This window comes from Protobothrops mucrosquamatus, unplaced genomic scaffold (assembly GCF_001527695.2).
Source record: "Protobothrops mucrosquamatus isolate PMUCROS unplaced genomic scaffold, P.Mucros_1.0 scaffold_142, whole genome shotgun sequence".
NCBI lineage: Eukaryota > Metazoa > Chordata > Lepidosauria > Squamata > Viperidae > Protobothrops > Protobothrops mucrosquamatus.
This window is the reverse complement of record NW_015386218.1, coordinates 36383-53734: the sequence shown is the minus strand read 5'-3', so window position 1 is coordinate 53734 and position 17352 is coordinate 36383. Positions and strand designations below refer to the sequence as shown.

At 43.9% G+C, this 17352-nt stretch overlaps 1 protein-coding gene across 1 annotated transcript in view; it reads right to left on the bottom strand.

The window, feature by feature from the left end:
* The window catches only part of LOC114922759, a 360999-nt gene that overhangs the window by 332478 nt on the left and 11169 nt on the right, over window positions 1-17352 (bottom strand). Inside the window, exon 2 of the mRNA XM_029284635.1 lies at window positions 6317-8007. Coding sequence (XP_029140468.1) covers window positions 6317-8007 — 1691 coding nt within the window. The remainder of the gene's footprint in view (window positions 1-6316; window positions 8008-17352) is intronic.

Here is a 17352-nt window from a genome sequence, read left to right as displayed (position 1 = left end):
TTAATTGGAAACACAGCTGGTAATATTTGGTTTTAATTCGGCTTTTATCGGGGTTTATTTTTTGTATTTCTGTATTTTGTATTTTGCATTTTTTGTATTGTGTGTATATTATTTGTTTTTAATATGCTGTGAACCGCCCTGAGTCCTATGGGAGAAGGGCGGTATACAAATTAAATTATCTATCTATCTATCTATCTATTAATACTTCACGTGATCTTGATTCTATTCCTCTGTTAATGCAGCCTAGCACTGTGTTGGCTTTTTTTGTTATGACTAACTGGACTCTCATCCACATTCCCCCTCCCAGCATCAGTCAGCTCTAAAAGCGAAAGAGAAAAATGAATGCATTTCCATCTGTTGTCAAAGCAATAACACCCGATGTTAGTAGCATTGACATGGGGGGGGATCAGCTATTAGTCCAACAGCCACCTCGAGTGTGGTACTCTGCCATTGGTTCCCCCGGCCAACCAGCAGAATCAAGTCATCATCATCATCATCATCAAATTTAATTTATATACCGCCCTTCTCCCATAGGACTCAGGGCGGTTCACAGCATATTTAAAAAACAGATACGATACATAAATACAAAAAATACAAAAATACAACAATATAAACCCCAATAAAAAACCGAATTAAAAACCAAAGTCTTCAGGATCTTACGAGAAGACAGGAGGGTGGGGGCAGACCTCACCCCTGGGGGGCAGGATGTTCCAGAGGGTCAGCACTATGGCAGAGATCCCACCAGCTGGACAAGATGGTTCATCAAGTAGCCTGGATGGGCTTTAAAGGTCATAACCAACACCTTGAACTGTACCCGGAAGCAGACCAGCAGCCAATGCAGCTCATGGAACAGTTGTCAGGTCCCCAATGCCTTATTGTTTTCCCTGCATATGTGCTATTGTTTGGGGCCTGCCATTCTGCTGGGGGGGGATTTTGGGATAACTTTCACTTTCTGCTTTTCCTCTCCCACCCCTATCCGCTTGAGAAAAGAATGTGTCTCCCTTATCAGGGAGACAGCTACGGAGAAACAAAACTGGAGAAGACCTTGAGATGCACGCCCACTATGCCAGTTACCCAAACATCGTGCCACCTGTGGATCAGCTGGATTTCAAATGAACACTATGACTTTGGCAAGAGGAGGAAGATTGCTAGTTGAACTATACCGTTTAGGCGGGCTTTTCTCCACACCTCGCCTTGACTTCCCTACTGTCACTGACCCCTAATAAAAGTTCCTTTTGAGACAATGCCTGTTTCAAGAGTTCTGCTTTCTCGGGTGATTAGCTGAGGTGGGTCCTTGCAACAGTGGTGTAACTGTTGTACATTCTAGGGGTGCCAAAGTCTGCCAGTACTGCCACTCTCTGCACCTGTTGAAACTTCCAAATGCTCTTCAAGGGTAGCCCCATGTACAGTGCATTGCTGTAGTCCAGATGTGAGATGACCAGGGCTTCAGTGACTGAGTGCAGGGAATCCTGACCCAGGAAAGACTGCAGCTGGTGGACAAATTGAAGTGGTGCAAAGGCTCTTTAGCACTCCTGCCACCTGCTCATTGAGCAGGAGTCGTGAGTCCAGGAGAACCCCTAAGTTGCAAAGTGGGTCTGAACGGGGTAGTACAACCCTATCCAGAACTAAAGATGTCAATGACCCAGATCTTGAAGCACCATGTACCCAAAGCCACTCCTTCTTTGAAAAATGAAAGATATTCTTTCATTTGCATTGAACAGGGAAGCTGAGATGGACTCCTTACACCAAAGTAAATAAGAGAGAATATAATCTAAAATTCATGCCCCTGCATATTCTGAATGACAACTGTGACTACGACATCAAGCCCGTTGTGATCTGTATATAAAAAAAAGGAAACTTGTTCAGATATTTTCTCAACAATCAGCTTAGAAAATACGCTAATAACATAGTCTCTCTTCCACATTTGGAACAGCCACCAGGGGGCGCTACTGCCCTGCTATTGGGGCCTCTGTATGGCTTCTTTCTATTGATATAGATGAAATTCCAAAGGGAGAGGGGAGTTTAGCATCTTTCGCCAGTATTGAGGTTTATGAGGGAGAGAAAGCAGCTTAATGGCTTACTTGCCTTCTGAGCTTAGCAACCGGGTTGTCAAGGAGGGCAATTAAGGCAGTTTATAGCCTGGAAGGGGTCCCTCTGTGCTCCTCTCTGAAGAAGAAGCGATCTGTAGTTGCTAGTTAATCTGAACACTTAATTTCCCAAAACCTTGTTGCAGGGTTTAATCTCTAAAGCAGTGAAGAGTCGCTTGCCTGCCTTGGTTGCATTCCAAACGTAGAATATAACAAGCTTTTACCCGAATTTTGGAGGTAGTTTTAAACAGTTCTTTTGTAAACGTAAATAGCTCTGCAGGCAGTCTGCTGAAACACTCCTCTCATTGCCCCAAGCTTTGAAGTTGCTAGCAGGGAGAAAGGGAGGGTGTAACAGCCCACGCTCCTTGATTACAGAAACNCAGCCTTCACAGGCAAGAGTTTTGTTGTTTTAAAACTTGGCTTGCAGAGATGACAGCAAATAACAAGACAATGCATCTGAATCACACCTTCAGTCACTTCAAGTTACTTTCACATGCAAGAGAGTTTTGCTTGCTTCTTTAAAATGCAGATCAGAGGAAGATTAATTCCATCCAAATTCACTGGTGCATGAGATCAGAGGAGAATCAACCCCATAAATTTACTATTGATGGAGATCAGAGGAGAATTAACATCTGTCAATTTACTATTCTGTTCTAGACAGGAAACTTGCTCTATTTCAGTCTGGAACAGATAGATAACTCAGAGAAACAAACAGAAAATATTGCTTTATTCTGGGAATCCTAAACAATGACTTACAGTTTGTAGAGGTGCATCCAAAATAGGTTTCTGCAATTTGATTGTCCCACAGGTAAATTGACATTAGATTTTCCCCTCTTCTCCCAAGCGTCACATGGTGGGGTGATTGTGGAGTCTCCAGCCGTGTGGCTGCATGTGAGGCCAAAGAACAAAGGACTAACCCCAGGCTAGTGTCCAGGGATGCTCTTTTGAAGCTCCGCCCCTGACCCTAACTCCTCCCCCTGACCTGTTACATAGGGATACATAGAGTTATACAAGGTTACATAGAGTTATGGTTACATAGAGTTATACAAGGTTACATAGAGTTATGGTTACATGGATCTATGTGATCCAGAACACCTTCCTAATTATTAAGGAGGAATAGCGGCAATTCCTGTTTCCACCTCTGCTAACCAACTTGTGCAAGCCTACAATTAGTAGAAGGGTCACCAGATTACCCAGGTTTCATTTCACAAGAGAGACAAAAAGGCATAGTAAGCAAACACAGCCCTGATCATTAGAAAGTGGATCAGACGTCAGGCCTCAACCGCCAGGAGTTTCCAACAAGGCAAGAATTGAAGTTCAGGATAGAGGCAAATGCCCACCACACTCAGTACTTCATTTGGTATCTTGCTCTATATTATGGCTCCAAACACTACAAATCCCATCCATTTTTATATTCTCCAAAAATGGGGAGGCCAGTCCCCAGCATCGTCCTCTTTTCACGCTTCCTTGTACCTCTCCATTTTTTACTTCTTCTGTTCAATCGTATCCAATTCTCGGAGACTGCCTGGAGAAGTCCCTGCGATTTTCTTGGCAAGATTTTCCAGAAGTGATTTGCCATTGCTTCCTTCCTGAGGCTCTGTGTGTGTGACTGGCTTAGGTCACCCAGTTGGCTTTGTGCCCAAGGTGGGACTAGAATTCATGGTCTCCCAGTTTCTAGCCTGATGCCTTTAACCACTCTCTACTTCGCCACTTAAGTGCTACCATCTCACCCAGTTCACGTATAATCCATCTCTTGTCTCCTGGATCATCTTTAACAGAGTAACAAAGTTGGAAGGGACTTTGGAGGTCTTCTAGTCCAACCCTTTGCTCAAGCAGGAAATCCTATACCAGGGTCTGCAAACTTAAACACTCAAAGAGCCACTTGGACCCGTTTTCCAGAAAAAAGAAAACACCGGGAGCCGCAAAACTTGTGCGCGCACACACGCACGCAAGGGGTGGGGAGCTTGAGGAGTTTAATTAAAAAGAAATAGAGGCTGCTGTGCATGAGTTTTCTCTCTCTCTCTGTCTCTCTTTCCTCCCCCTCTCCCTCTTTCTTGTCTTTCTTTCCTCTCTCCCTCTTTCCTCTCCCTCTCTTTCTCCTTCTCTCCGATCTTCTGCTCACCTGGCAAGCTGGCTTCAGGCTGTTCTCTAACAAACTGACATACATTCTTATTGGGTTGGCTCTCTCCTACCCTTCCTGCTTCCTGCAGAGACGCAGCCAAGGCAGGAGCCCCGCCCAATAAGATTGTCAGCTCATCCGAGAACAGCATAAGGCCACTCTCTTTTTTACACAGAGAGAGAGAGAGAGAGAGAGAGAGAGGGAGGGAGGGAGAGAGAGAGGGAGGGAGAGAAGGGAAGCGCAAGTTCCTCTCTCTGTCTCTGTCTCTCTCTCTGCAAATGGCGGAGGAGGCTGGGAGCCGGAGAAGGCTCAAAGAGCCCATGCAGCTCTGGAGCCGCGGGTTGCCGACCCGTGTCTTATACCATTTTAGACAAATGGTTGTCCAGTCTCTTCTTAAGAGCGTCCAGTGATGAAGCACTCACAACTTCTAAAGGCAAACCATTAATTGTTCTCGCTGATAGGAAATTTCTCCTTAGGTCTAGGTTGCTTCTCTCCTTGATCGGTTTCCATCCATTGCATCCATCCTTTCATCATGTCTTCTCAGAGATCTTCATTTTTCACATGCTGCATGATCTTAGTGCTCTCTGAGCTTACTTGTTTTCTTGCAGACGTTTCATTATCCAAACTAGGTAACATCATCAGTGTTGTTACTGTTACAGTACAAATATTCTCCTTTATTGGTACTATGAGGATGTACTGAGCAATTGTGCTTTCCTAATCCTGCCCATTCAGGACTCCAGGACTGTAGCACGTTAGAAAAAGACCCTGAAGGATTTCTCCTACACATTCTTGAAATTTTCCTAATTTTACTTCAGGGTCCGCACTGGTTTCCCAATATCTCTTTTCTCAGTTCATTCTTGAGTGTTTGTGATGCTGACACATCAGCTTCCTGATCAGGTTCATTCTCTTGAGGATCCCCTGCTTGGGACAAAAAAGAGAGGAACTTATTGGAAATTAAAGGCACAAACCCACTGAGTTAAACCTCTTTTTTAATTATTATCAATGCAGGGTGATTTTCTCCTTTTCCTAGCACAGAGGAATGTGGATGGATTAAGAATGAGTAGTGACAAAAGAGATAGTAAAAAAAAAAAAAGCAAAAACACATTAGACAAAGGAAAAATAAATCACATTTTAAGAAGGGATTACAGTAGTGGCCAAAATTGTGGAAACCTTTTGGGAAAAGTATATTTTTGAGGTTTGATGACTAATAACACCACTTTTTTTTGGAGTAATACCATAAAATTATATATCAATGGAAAGATAATTTAATCAAGAATGTAATGCAACAAAGTTTGTTCAATTATCTGCACTGTATTCTATGAAAGGTTATAGCCAAATAAACAGAAAAAGGAAGCATAACTTGCTTAGTTTGATATCAGGTAACTTTCCTTCATCTGATTGTAGCCAATGAGCATGAGTGTTTAGAGAGCCAATTAGGTGTCATCTTGTTTTGGCAATGAGCCAATCAGATCACAGTAGGATTCAGTTATTGATGTCATGTATTGAAGCTGAGAGGAGGACATTTGTCAGTGTGTTATGTGATCGCTATCAAGTTGGTTGGGGTTTTTTTGTGTTCTTTCATTTAGCGAGCTTGTAAAATGTAATAAAATTAAAGTCATGGTGCAAAGAGTTGACTGGTTATCCAGAAAACGATGTAAAATAGTATTATTAAGTGAACAAGGCTACAATTATAAAGAAATTAGAAGAAAAATTGGTGGAAACTTAACCAAAAGTGGCACTTCTACTGTACACTTTTCCCAAAAGGTTTCCACAATTTTGGCCACTACTGTAAGGTAGATAAAATTCAGCACTCAGAGTAAATCCCAAAGGTGCTTTTTTCAAAAGACACCTGGACTTTGTTTTTTCTTGAAGACATTTTGCTTCTCATCCAAGGAGCTTTATCAGTTCTGAACTGATAAAAAGATTCTTAGATGAGAAGCGAAACGTCTTCAAGGAAAAACAAAGAAAGTCCAGTTGCCTTTTGAAAAAAGCATCTTTGGATGACCTGGATAACTGAGAATCTCCGTAGACACTCAGGTTCAATGTAGTTCCATAGTTCAAACACACATGGAAGGAAGACAGTGAATTTAGTATTGTTATAGATTCTTACCAGAGTGGATCCTTACGTGGGAAGTAAGGTTACTGCTCTTTCGGAAGCTTTTCCCACACTCTGTGCATTTATAGGGTTTCTCCCCAGTGTGGATCCTTTTATGAACAGTTAGGGACCCGTTTTCTCGGAAGCTCTTTCCACAATCCCTGCACTTATATGGTTTCTCCCCAGTATGGATCCGTTTATGGGAAGTTAGGGAACTGCTTATCCGGAATATTTTCCCACATTCCCTGCACTTGTAGGGCTTCTCCCCTGTGTGGATCCTTCTATGGGAAGTAAGGTGACTGCTCCATCTGAAACTTTTCCCACACTCCACACATTTATATGGCTTCTGCCCTCGGTGGATTCTTTTGTGAGAAATAAGGCAAGCACTCTGGGTAAAGCTCTTCCCACACTCCACACACTTATACTGTTTCTCCTTGGAGTGGATCCTTCTATGGGAAGAAAGATTGCTGCTTGTATTGAATCTCTTTCCACACTCTGGGCACTTGTAAGGTTTCTCCCCTGTGTGGATCCTTTTATGGGATGTAAGAGATCCATTTTCACGGAAGCTTTTCCCACACTCGGTGCATTTGTAGGGCTTTTCCCCCGTGTGGATTCTTCTGTGACAAGAAAGGGAACTGCTCCTCCAGAAGCATTTCCCACACTCCGTGCATTTATAGGGCTTCTCGCCCGAGTGGATCCTTTTATGGGAAGTCAGAGATCCATTTTCGCGGAAACTCTTTCCACACTCCATACATTTAAATGGTTTCTCCCCTGTGTGGATTCTTTTATGGGAAATAAGGAAACTGCTTTTTTGGAATATTTTCCCACAGTCCAGACATTTATAGGGTTTCTCTTCTGTACGGATACATTTATGAGAAAGAAAGGAACTTTTCCTCTGAAATATTTTTCCACATTCCATACACTGACATGGTTTTTCTTCTCTGTGGATCCTTTTATGGGAAGTCAGAGACCCATTTTCACGGAAACCCTTTCCACACTCCAGACATGTATAAGGTTTCTCCCCCGAGTGGATCCTTTTGTGGGAAGTCAGGTGACTGCTGTTGCTGAAGCTCTTCCCACAGTCTGTACATTTATAGGGTTTTCCCCCTGTATGGACGCTTTTATGCGATGTAAGCTGACTGTTCCACATGAAACTTTTCCCACACTCCATACATTTATAGGGTTTTTCCCCTGAATGGCTCCTTTTATGCGAAATGAGATTACTGCTTTGACTAAAGCTCTTTCCGCAGTCTGTACATTTGTAGGGTTTTTCTCCCGTGTGGATCCTTTGGTGGGAAGTAAGAGAACTGCTTCTCCTAAATATTTTCCCACATTCTGTGCATTTATACGGTTTCTCCCCCGTGTGGATTCTCTTATGGGAAGTAAGGGATCCATTTTCCCGGAAGCTCTTTCCACACTCGTTGCATTTGTAGGGTATCACAGCAGAATGGATCCTTTTATGGGAAGTCAGCTGACTACTCCACCTGAAGCTCTTTCCACACTCGGTACATTTATAAGGCTTTTCCCCCGTGTGGATCCTTTTATGAGAAAGAAGGTGACTGCTCTTGATGAAGCTCTTCCCACAGTCCATACATTTATAGGGTTTCTCCCCTGTATGGATTCTTTTGTGGCATGTGAGGGAGCTGCTCTTGCTGAAACTTTTCCCACACTCCATGCATTTATATGGTTTCTCTTCCATTTTGACTCTCCAGCTCAAACTTTTTTCATTCTCCCTGCACCCATATCGGTCTCCTCTAATGTTGGCTCCGAAGCGCATATCTAAATTTAAATGATTTTTTGGTTCTTCCACAGCTTTCCCTAAACCCTTTTTTCTTAGTTTTCCTTTGGGATTTTGGTGGTCAAGAACATCTCCATTCTGCATACACTGGAACGTTGGTTTCTTATTCCTATACATTGACTTGTTCTTCTTGGGAATTCTGGATTCTGTCCAATTTCCAAAATCCTCTTCCCCTTCTCCATCCTGAATCACTTCATCCCGGCCATCACTTCCTTGAGGGGGAAATAAAGAATTAGAATTAGGGAAGGCTATGGAAAGGAAATAAAACCAAAGTGAGGTTATGATTATGACTTGTTGCTGAAATTTGGCAGACTCTCTTGGGTTTTTGAAAAGTTACAGTGTTGACTAGAGGCTAAAACATATGAGGAACGGTTGCTGGAATTGGGTATGTCTAGTTTAATGAAGAGAAGGACGAGGGGGGACATGATAGCAGTGTTCCAATATCTCAGGGGCTGCCCCAAAGAAGAGGGAGTCAAGCTATTCTCCAAAGCCCCTGAAGACAGGATAAGAAGCAACGGATGGAAACCAATCAAGGAGAAAAGCAACCTAGAACTAAGGAGAAACTTCCTGAGAGTTAGAACAATTAACCAGTGGAACAACCTGCCTCCGGAAGCGGTGAATGCTCCAATACTGGAAGTTTTTAAGAAGAGACTGGACAGCCATTTGTGTGAAATGGTATAGGGTTTCCTGCCTGAGCAGGGGGTTGGACTAGATGATCTCTAAGGTCCCTTCCAACTTTATTATTATTATAAAATAATCTGGACAAAGATTGATCAAACATGGATTTCTGACGGAGGCTATGAATAAAAACCACACCATACGGTTTCTGTTTTAAGAGCAGAAAGAGACTTGAAATACTTCTGAAGTAAAGGAACATGTGTGTGGCCAATACTTCAATTTATTAATTTTTCTTATTCATTCTTATCAAACTGAGCAAGGGTCAGGGGAATAAAAGAAAAACGAAGGGAAAGAAGCTTTTTAATATTTATTCCAGGATGCACAATGAGACAATGGGGGGAGGTCAAAATCAATTAAGGTCTAATTTGCTAGCCGTTCTTTTTATTACATCTTGAACCCTGTGCTAGTTGGTGTCCATTCCCTTCTTGCTGTAACCACGTCTCTGCCAAAGAAACAGCCTCTAACAGTTGATCTATTAACTGAAAATATTGAAAATTGGTCCAGGGTACCAATAGGATTAGCCCACTTCACTCACACCATCAGAAGAGGCCTGCTATGGTCCCCATCTACTAAGGAATCTGGGAGGCACAGTTGAGAAGAGGCTTTTCCAGTGAGACCCTGACTCTGTAGAATACTCTACCACTGGATGTGAGAACTGCTCCTATCCTTTTGACCTTCCGGAAACATATTAAAAGTTTGTTTTGGCAATAGGCTTGCCATCCCGAGGAAGGCACTTGCCATTGGAGCTGGTTAATGAGGTAGGAAGACCTCATCCCCATACAGTTTTCAATGTTTAATTGTTTTTCTATTTATCTTTTTATGATCTGTAATCTGCCCAAAGTCACCCAATTGGGGAGATACCAATAGCAAGAGCACCTAGACTTATATACCGCTTCACTGTGCTTTACAGCCCTCTCTAAGCGGTTTACAGAGTCAGCCTATTGCCCCCAACAATCTGGGGTCCTCATATAAAGGGCAGCATATAAAGAAGAAATAAAAAAAAGTTTCCCCAGAATTCTGAGATTCTGAATTATAGTTTTAAAAATGCAAAAAAGTAGCAAGGACTTCAACCAAGCATCACCAATGTGTGGTGGGAATTAGTTAGACATAACAATATTGTACTAGTGTGTGAATTCAGAGCTTGAAATAAGAGATGATAAGAACTGGCGGGTTAGAGAACAGGAGGGAAAGCCTGCATTTCAAACTAATTGGAGAATGTGATTTATGACAGTTAATTGGAGGAGGGAATTGTGCTTTGATAATATATGCTCAGGGGAGGGGAATCCAGTTTTTGGCTTCAACTATATTAGTGCCGAAGCTATGTTACTCCAATAAAGATTCTTTAAGGTAAACAATGCCTCGAAGCTCTTTGAAGAGTTTCATCTGTCGGAACCATGACACAATGTTTGTCATTGGTGATGTTCAACAAAGAACTAAAATACTCATTGAGGAGAATGCCCACCATCCATCAGAAGAGACATCATCACTGAGAGCTGTTTAACTCTTCCTTTTCTTGGAACAGGTCCCTTTCACCCACAGAAGAAACAAAGTGTGATTGGGTACCAGTAGGTTATATTCCACCACAAAATTCATCCTCTAAGTATTTGATGGCCCAGCAGAGATTCTTACCCAGAGAAGCTATGTTCCTGGAATTCTCCAGCATCACTTCCCCATGTAGGGTTTTCTGGTGAGAATCCAGTTGAGACCACTCCTCCTTGGAGAAATACACAGCCACCTCCTCAAAGGAAACGTGACCCTGAAGGAGAAAAATTAAACGAGAACCTTAGGAAGTACTTGCATGTTCTCCTCCTTAATTAGAAAGTTCCAAAAGCAGGATGTTGCAATGAACTAAAATTTTAGGTGAGAAGACAGACACAGGTTACAGCCATTGGCAGATGAAACGTTTGGGGTGATCATCTTTACTGATTCTGCAGGATTTTCAAAAGAGAAAGAGAAAGCAACACATTATTTTTCTGGGCAAACGGGCGATGATGGGCCTTGAAGATAGAAGCATCGGATGGAAACTAATCAAGGAGAGAAGCAACTTAGAACCAAGGAGAAACTTCCTGACAGTTAGAAGAATTAACCAGTGGAACAACCTGCCTCCAGAAGCGGTGAATGCTCCAACACTGGAAGTTTTTAAGAAGAGACTGGACAGCCATTTGTCCAAAATGGTATAGGGTTACCTGCCTGAATAGGGGGTTGGACTTGACGACCTCCAAGATCCCTTCCAATTTTACTACTACTACTACTACTACTACTACTACTACTACTACTACTACTACTATTCTTATTATTATTATTATTATTATTATTATTATTATTATTATTATTATCATCATCATCATGAGCGTCAATGCTTTGTGGTGTTTGCAGAAGATAGATGACAATAGACAGGGGGAAGATCACCCTTCAGACGAATCCTTCTCATGCTTAACATGTTCATGTGTCAGGCCTACAAAATAGTTCCAGGTACAACTCCACGGGAAGATTAGAACCATATTCAATTAAGAGAGGCTATCCTAACCAAAGTTTACGAACTTGATTGTGTTTTTCTTCCCCTCCATCTTATACTTCAGTGAGTCTGGGAGGACTCATCCTGAGTGTTTTCATAGGATTGAGGAATGCTTCTGTCCTTTTGATTTATTTAAGTCAGTGCTTCTCAACCTGGGCCACTTGAAGATGTGTGGACTTCAACTCCCAGAATTCCCCAGTGGTGAATGCTCCAACACTGGAAGTTTTTAAGAAGAGACTGGACAGCCGTTTGTCTGAAATGGTGTAGGGTTCCTACCTGGGCAGGGGGTTGGACTCGATGACCTCCAAGGTCCCTTCCAATATTATTATAATAATTATTATTATTATTATTATTGGTGCTCTCTGAGCTTACTTGTTTTCTTGCAGACATTTCATTACCCTAACTAGATAACATCATCAGTGCTAGGTGTTATGTATTAAAATATATAAAGTTGTGTTAAGCCTTGTAAAATGAAACTAACCTTTAGATGACCCTGACTGTTAACTCCAACTGTTTTGGAGGGAAACTTTTGAGCATTTATATTTGAGCGGGATTTTCAAGTATGGTGATTGGTTTAGGCCTTGTGGGCTCAGGATATAATTACAGGCAATTGCCTGCCTTTTGGTGTTGCAGTTCAAGTCAATAAATGGTGTTGTAACTATGCTGGTCTGTTCCTTGCCTACTAAAGCCCTCTACATAATATTAGGTAACTAGGTAACATCAATTCTGGGAGTTGAAGGCCACATATCTTCAGGTTGCCCAGGTTGAGAAGCCCTGACTTTAAGAAGCAACGGGTGGAAACTAAGCAAGGAGAGAAGCAACCTAGAACTAAGGAGAAACTTCCTGACAGTTAGAACAATTAACCAGTGGAACAACCTGCCTCCAGAAGCGGTGAATGCTCCAACACTGGAGGTTTTTAAGAAGAGACTGGACAGCCATCTGTCTGAAATGGTATAGGGTTTCCTGCCTGAGCAGGGGTTTGGACTAGATGACCTCCAAGGTCCCTTCCAACTTTACTATTATTATTATTATTAAGGGATACCGAGATTGGTTTCTCTTTGGCTGTCTAAACCTGAAGATGCTGATAAAACATGTTCAGGGATTTGTGTGGGTGCCATCAATCTGCAAATGACACATACCAAATTCCGCTTCCCACATTCCTGGACTGGATGGGAGCCAAGAAAGTCAAGCTCAGAAGCAAATCTTGCAGATTTTGCAAAGCAGTATAGATGAGTCTCTAAATTCAGACACAAATTAGAAACTTTTCTGCAAAACCAGACTACAGGTATCCGTTTTATTCGGAGATGGTTCTATTTTTTTATGATTCTACTATAACGTCATTTGATTTTATTTCCCATTTGAACATTTGAGGTATTTTACTGTTTTGCATCATTTTTCAAGCAGACATTTTACTGGCCTTATGATTTTAAAATGATAACTATAGGCAGCGTACATTACAATAGTTTATTTCGTGACTGTTCATAACATTTCAGAATTTTATAACTCCTAATGGGAGATTTTTAAAAAAAAAAAAAACCCCAGAAGGAATGAATGACATTTCAGGAGTCAAATTCAACTTGAAGTATACTACTACAAGAACAGAAAAATTTCGGGGGTGGGGGGAGGAAATTGTCCAAGATCTCTCAGTGTAGACTTTAAAAATCCAAGTCTATCTCCACAATAGTTTTGCTAAGATGCTGGTCACTGGTTTTAACCCAAATTGTTCCATTTCTTTGGAAAAGACATACTACATGTTGATCCTCAGGACACAGGAAGCGTTTAGATCAGGAGTGTCAAACTGACAGCCCATGGGCCGGATGCATCACACACAGGCCACGCCCACCCCAGCTCCACAAAGGCAAAAAATGTCGTGATATGTCATGTGACGCGATTGAGTTTGACACCCATGCTTTAGATCAGTGTTTCTCCACCTTGGCCATTTTAAGATATGTGGACTTTAACTCCCAGAATTCCCTAGCCAACCATGCTGGCTGGGGAATTTTGGGAGTTGAAATCCACACATCTTAAAATGGCCAAGGTTGAGAAACACTGCTTTAGATGGTCCCCTACATCTTCTTTGATGCTTCTTCTCCTACCTGACTTGGAGCTTCTGTCAGTGTCTTGATTCCACCAGGAAAGGGAGACGATCCTAAAACTGCCAATGATATAGTTTCACTCCCTGTTAGAAATGCAAAAATGAAGGAAGAATTTGTAAAAACATAATTAACACCTAAGCAGGAGAGATAAAGGATAAGCGATAATGGAATCTGTCTGGGGAACGTCACATTGTTTGGAAAACCACTCCCTTACCTAATAAGATGTCAGAATTTCGATCGTCTTGGAAGGTTCCAAGCTCCGGAGAGAGGTTTGAAGGCTTCCTCCTTCCCTTCAGAAATTTTGGGACCATCTGAAAGATGGATTCTTGCCCCTAAAAGGTCCAAGGAAGAAAAATGAGAGAACCACACATAAGAAATGGATTTTCATTCTCAGCTCACAAGTTTGTATCCCCAGTCTATCAAAGGGGGATGGAAGAGGACAATAAAATAAGCTTTATAACCATGAGTCCGAAAGCTTGGAAGATTAAAACCTCTGGTCTGGTGACCGACCCAGATTGGATCCTGCAATAAAAAAATTGCCCTAAATCAGTGATGGCGACCCTATGGCACACTTGCCAGAGGCGGCACTCAGAGCCCTTTCTCTGGGCACACCTGCCGCCGCCGCCAGCTCGCGCAGGTCCATTAGGCCACCGCTGGCGCCTGGAGCAGCAGCCCCAGGAGGCGAAGCAGCTGGCTAGCAAGCTCAAGTAGAAGTGGTAGAGCACGCCCCCATGTGCTCGACGGCCTCTGTGTGCGGGGGCTGATGGTGTCAGGCAGCAGCCGCCCCTGCCTCGCCTTGCCTCGCAGCAATGGCACCCCCATCCTACTCCCTGCCTCACCCCGCAGAACGAGCCTCCTGCCTACCGCCCCACCCACCAGAGACCCCCTGGATCTCTCCCAATCCTGCCCAGCCCCCACAGGCAACCCCCCCCACGAGCAACATCAAGGTGGCCACGCCCACTCAGTCTGCCATCACCACCACAGCCACTCCCACCCAGTGGGCCACGCCTCCCACCCACCCCTGAGGGCACCACAATGCTGATGCGGCCCTGGCACTTTCCGATAAATAAGTGGGTTTTGGGTTGCGGTTTGGGCACTTGGTCTCTAAAAGGTTCGCCATCACTGCCCTAAATGAAAGAGTATTGGAGCAACTTGTCCAAAAAGTTAGGTAAAACTTGTACGCTGCATAATGCACTGATAGAAAAAGAGTCCAAGAATCCAAAATTAAAAAAAAAAAAAGACTGAAAATCTTTTGTGTCTTTAGAATGCCACAGTTAAGATTCTCTTACCTGCAGCTCTATCTGTTCCTTCTGCTCCTCCACCTGGCTCAGAAGGAAGCCTTCAGCCAGGGCCACTGCCTGGGAGGTGGTCTCTGCTCCGCACTCCCGCACCCAGCTCTCCATCTCAGGGGGCAGGACAGCCAGGAATTGCTCCAAGATCACCAGGTCCAACATCTGGGTCTTTGTGTGTCTTTCTGGCTGCAGCCACCCATGGCAAAAGTGATGGAGATGGCTGCAAATCTCTCGGGGCCCCTTGACCTTCTGGTAGTGGATATTCCTGAAATGCCAACGCTGGACCTCTGGACCCATGGTCTTCTCCTCCATCATCTGTCCAGTTCCTGCCCAAATCTCCCCACAGCTTCCTTTTCCAGCTTCACCTGCTGGATATTGTGCCTCCATTTTCTATCTGTTCTTCAAATGGGGCCAATGAATCTGAAGTGGAAAAAAGTCCCTCAGATAAAAAATCATTTTTTTTCCCCTCGAGTGGGCAGACGTTTGCGGACGAATACCGGGACTATGCAGATACCAGTACGCATGATGATAAGAAGGCAAAATGGGTTTTCCACCAAAACAAAAAAACCAAAAAAACCAACCCACCAAACACTCAAATATTGAGTCTTTTAGACTTTTTAGGGTATTTATGGATTTATTTATTTATTTATTTGTGGATTCCTTTTCCTAACAGCCGACAAAAATATTCCTGGCATTTTGGATAAATGTACGTTCATGCATTTTTGACAAAGGCAGCTTTAAACCACAAGGTACGTAAAAAGGAGGTGAGCAAAGGATAACGCCCAGTTTGACTTAACCTGGAAAGTCAAAGAAATCATGCAGTGTTTCTTAACCTCAGCACTTTTCATGCATGGACTTTAATTTTGGGAATTAAAGTCCATGCATGTTGATTGAAGAATTCTGGGAGTTGAAGTCCATCCATGCTGGCTGGGGAATGTTGACATGTTGAGGTCCACAGAACCTAGAATTATAGGGCTGGAAGGGATCTTGCGAGGTCTTCTAGTCCAACTCTTTACTCAAGGCAGGAGATCCTACCATCCCAGTCAAATGGGGGTCCAATCTATTCTCGGAAACCTCCAGTGATTGTGCGTCCATCATTTGTCTCCAGGAGACAAGCTATTCCACTGATTAATTGCTTCCTTCTAGGCTGGCTCTCTCTTTAACAAGCTTCCACCCATTCAGGTTGACCAACACTGTCTGAACATGATGATCCGGGTCAGTCAGCCTCCTCTAAGACCACGGCTGGATGCCGAAGCACAATCGATGCACACTCACCATGCAAAACTGTGCAAATGCACCCAAGCAACCACACTGGCATCTCCCTTCTTGGAAAATCTTCATTTTCCAGCTTGGGTCTTGCAATGCAACTCCTCCCTTCTCCCCCCTCCCCCACTCAGGGGCTTTCTCAGGAAAAGGGGGTCTGGAGAGCTCCCCCAGATCCCCTCCTCTTTGCAGGAGATCCTGGGTTTGTTCCCGGGGGGCAACACGGCTGAACCTGGAGCTCTGTTTCCCACCCACCCCTGCTTAGCATGTGCATGCAAAGGGCAGGCAGGGGAACATGGGACCAGGGACTCCTTCCCCCCTTTCACCAGGATTCAAAGGATTGAAGCTGGGTTGAGGCCTTTGCAAGACCCGCTTCCAGTCCCAGCACGAGGATTCCCCCAAGAAGAGTCCCCCCCCCACTCACCAGGCAGCGCCCCCTCCCCGCAAAACTTTCCCGCAGCCCCTCCGCGGCTGGGTTACAGCACCGCGAAGCCCTGGAGAGGCCAGCCCCGCCCCCTCCCCAGAATGCAACGCGGCCTCGCCGGGCAAAAGAATCCGCGCATGCTCCGTTGGCGGCTGAAGCTCAAAGGCGGGTCCGTCCTGCCAGGCTCCTCGGCGGCTTCGGTGGGAAAGGCAGGCTGCAAGTGCCTAGGATGATGGGAGGAGGAGGAGAAATGGGTTATGGAGTCCCTTTCTTCACAGAAGGTGGCCCAGGAGTAAAAAAAAAAAATATGTCAATCAGCGCCAAGGTGTCAAGAAAATGAAACATCTGAAGGCTCTGAAATCTGGTCAACGTTAAACCAAGATCTGAAGGGCAGAAGAAAAATGATTTCCCTCAAAAAATGGGTACTGTGGAGAATCTATAGCTGCCAGAAGAAGGTCGAGGAAGGCCAAAATCTTGGCCGAAATGGCTAAATGTCCAACTCCACCACAATTAAAATTGCAATAAATTATTCCCAAAGAGTACCTGAATGAGGGGAACAGCACATGAGAAAAGCTGGACTCTACTCTACTATGAACTGTGGTGGTTAGAATGCAGTCATGGAGGCTGACTCTGCCCTCTGACAGGAGTTCAATCTTGACCGGCTCAAGGTTGACTCAGCCTTCCCTCCTTCCCGGAAACTGATCAAGGAGAGAAGCAACCTAGAACTAAGAAGAAATTTCCTGACAGAACAATTAACCGGTGGAACTGCTTGCCTCCAGAAGTTGTGAATGCTCCAACACTGGAAGGTTTTAAGAAGAGATTGGACAACCATTTGTCCGAAATGACATACGGCAGGGGTGCCAAACTGCCAGCCCAGGGCCGGACGCGTTATCCGGAAGCCGCGCCCACCCCATTGCCGGCAATGGCAAAACCGTCCCGATATGTTGGACGACGTCACGTGACGTTGCAAGTTTGACATGTCTGG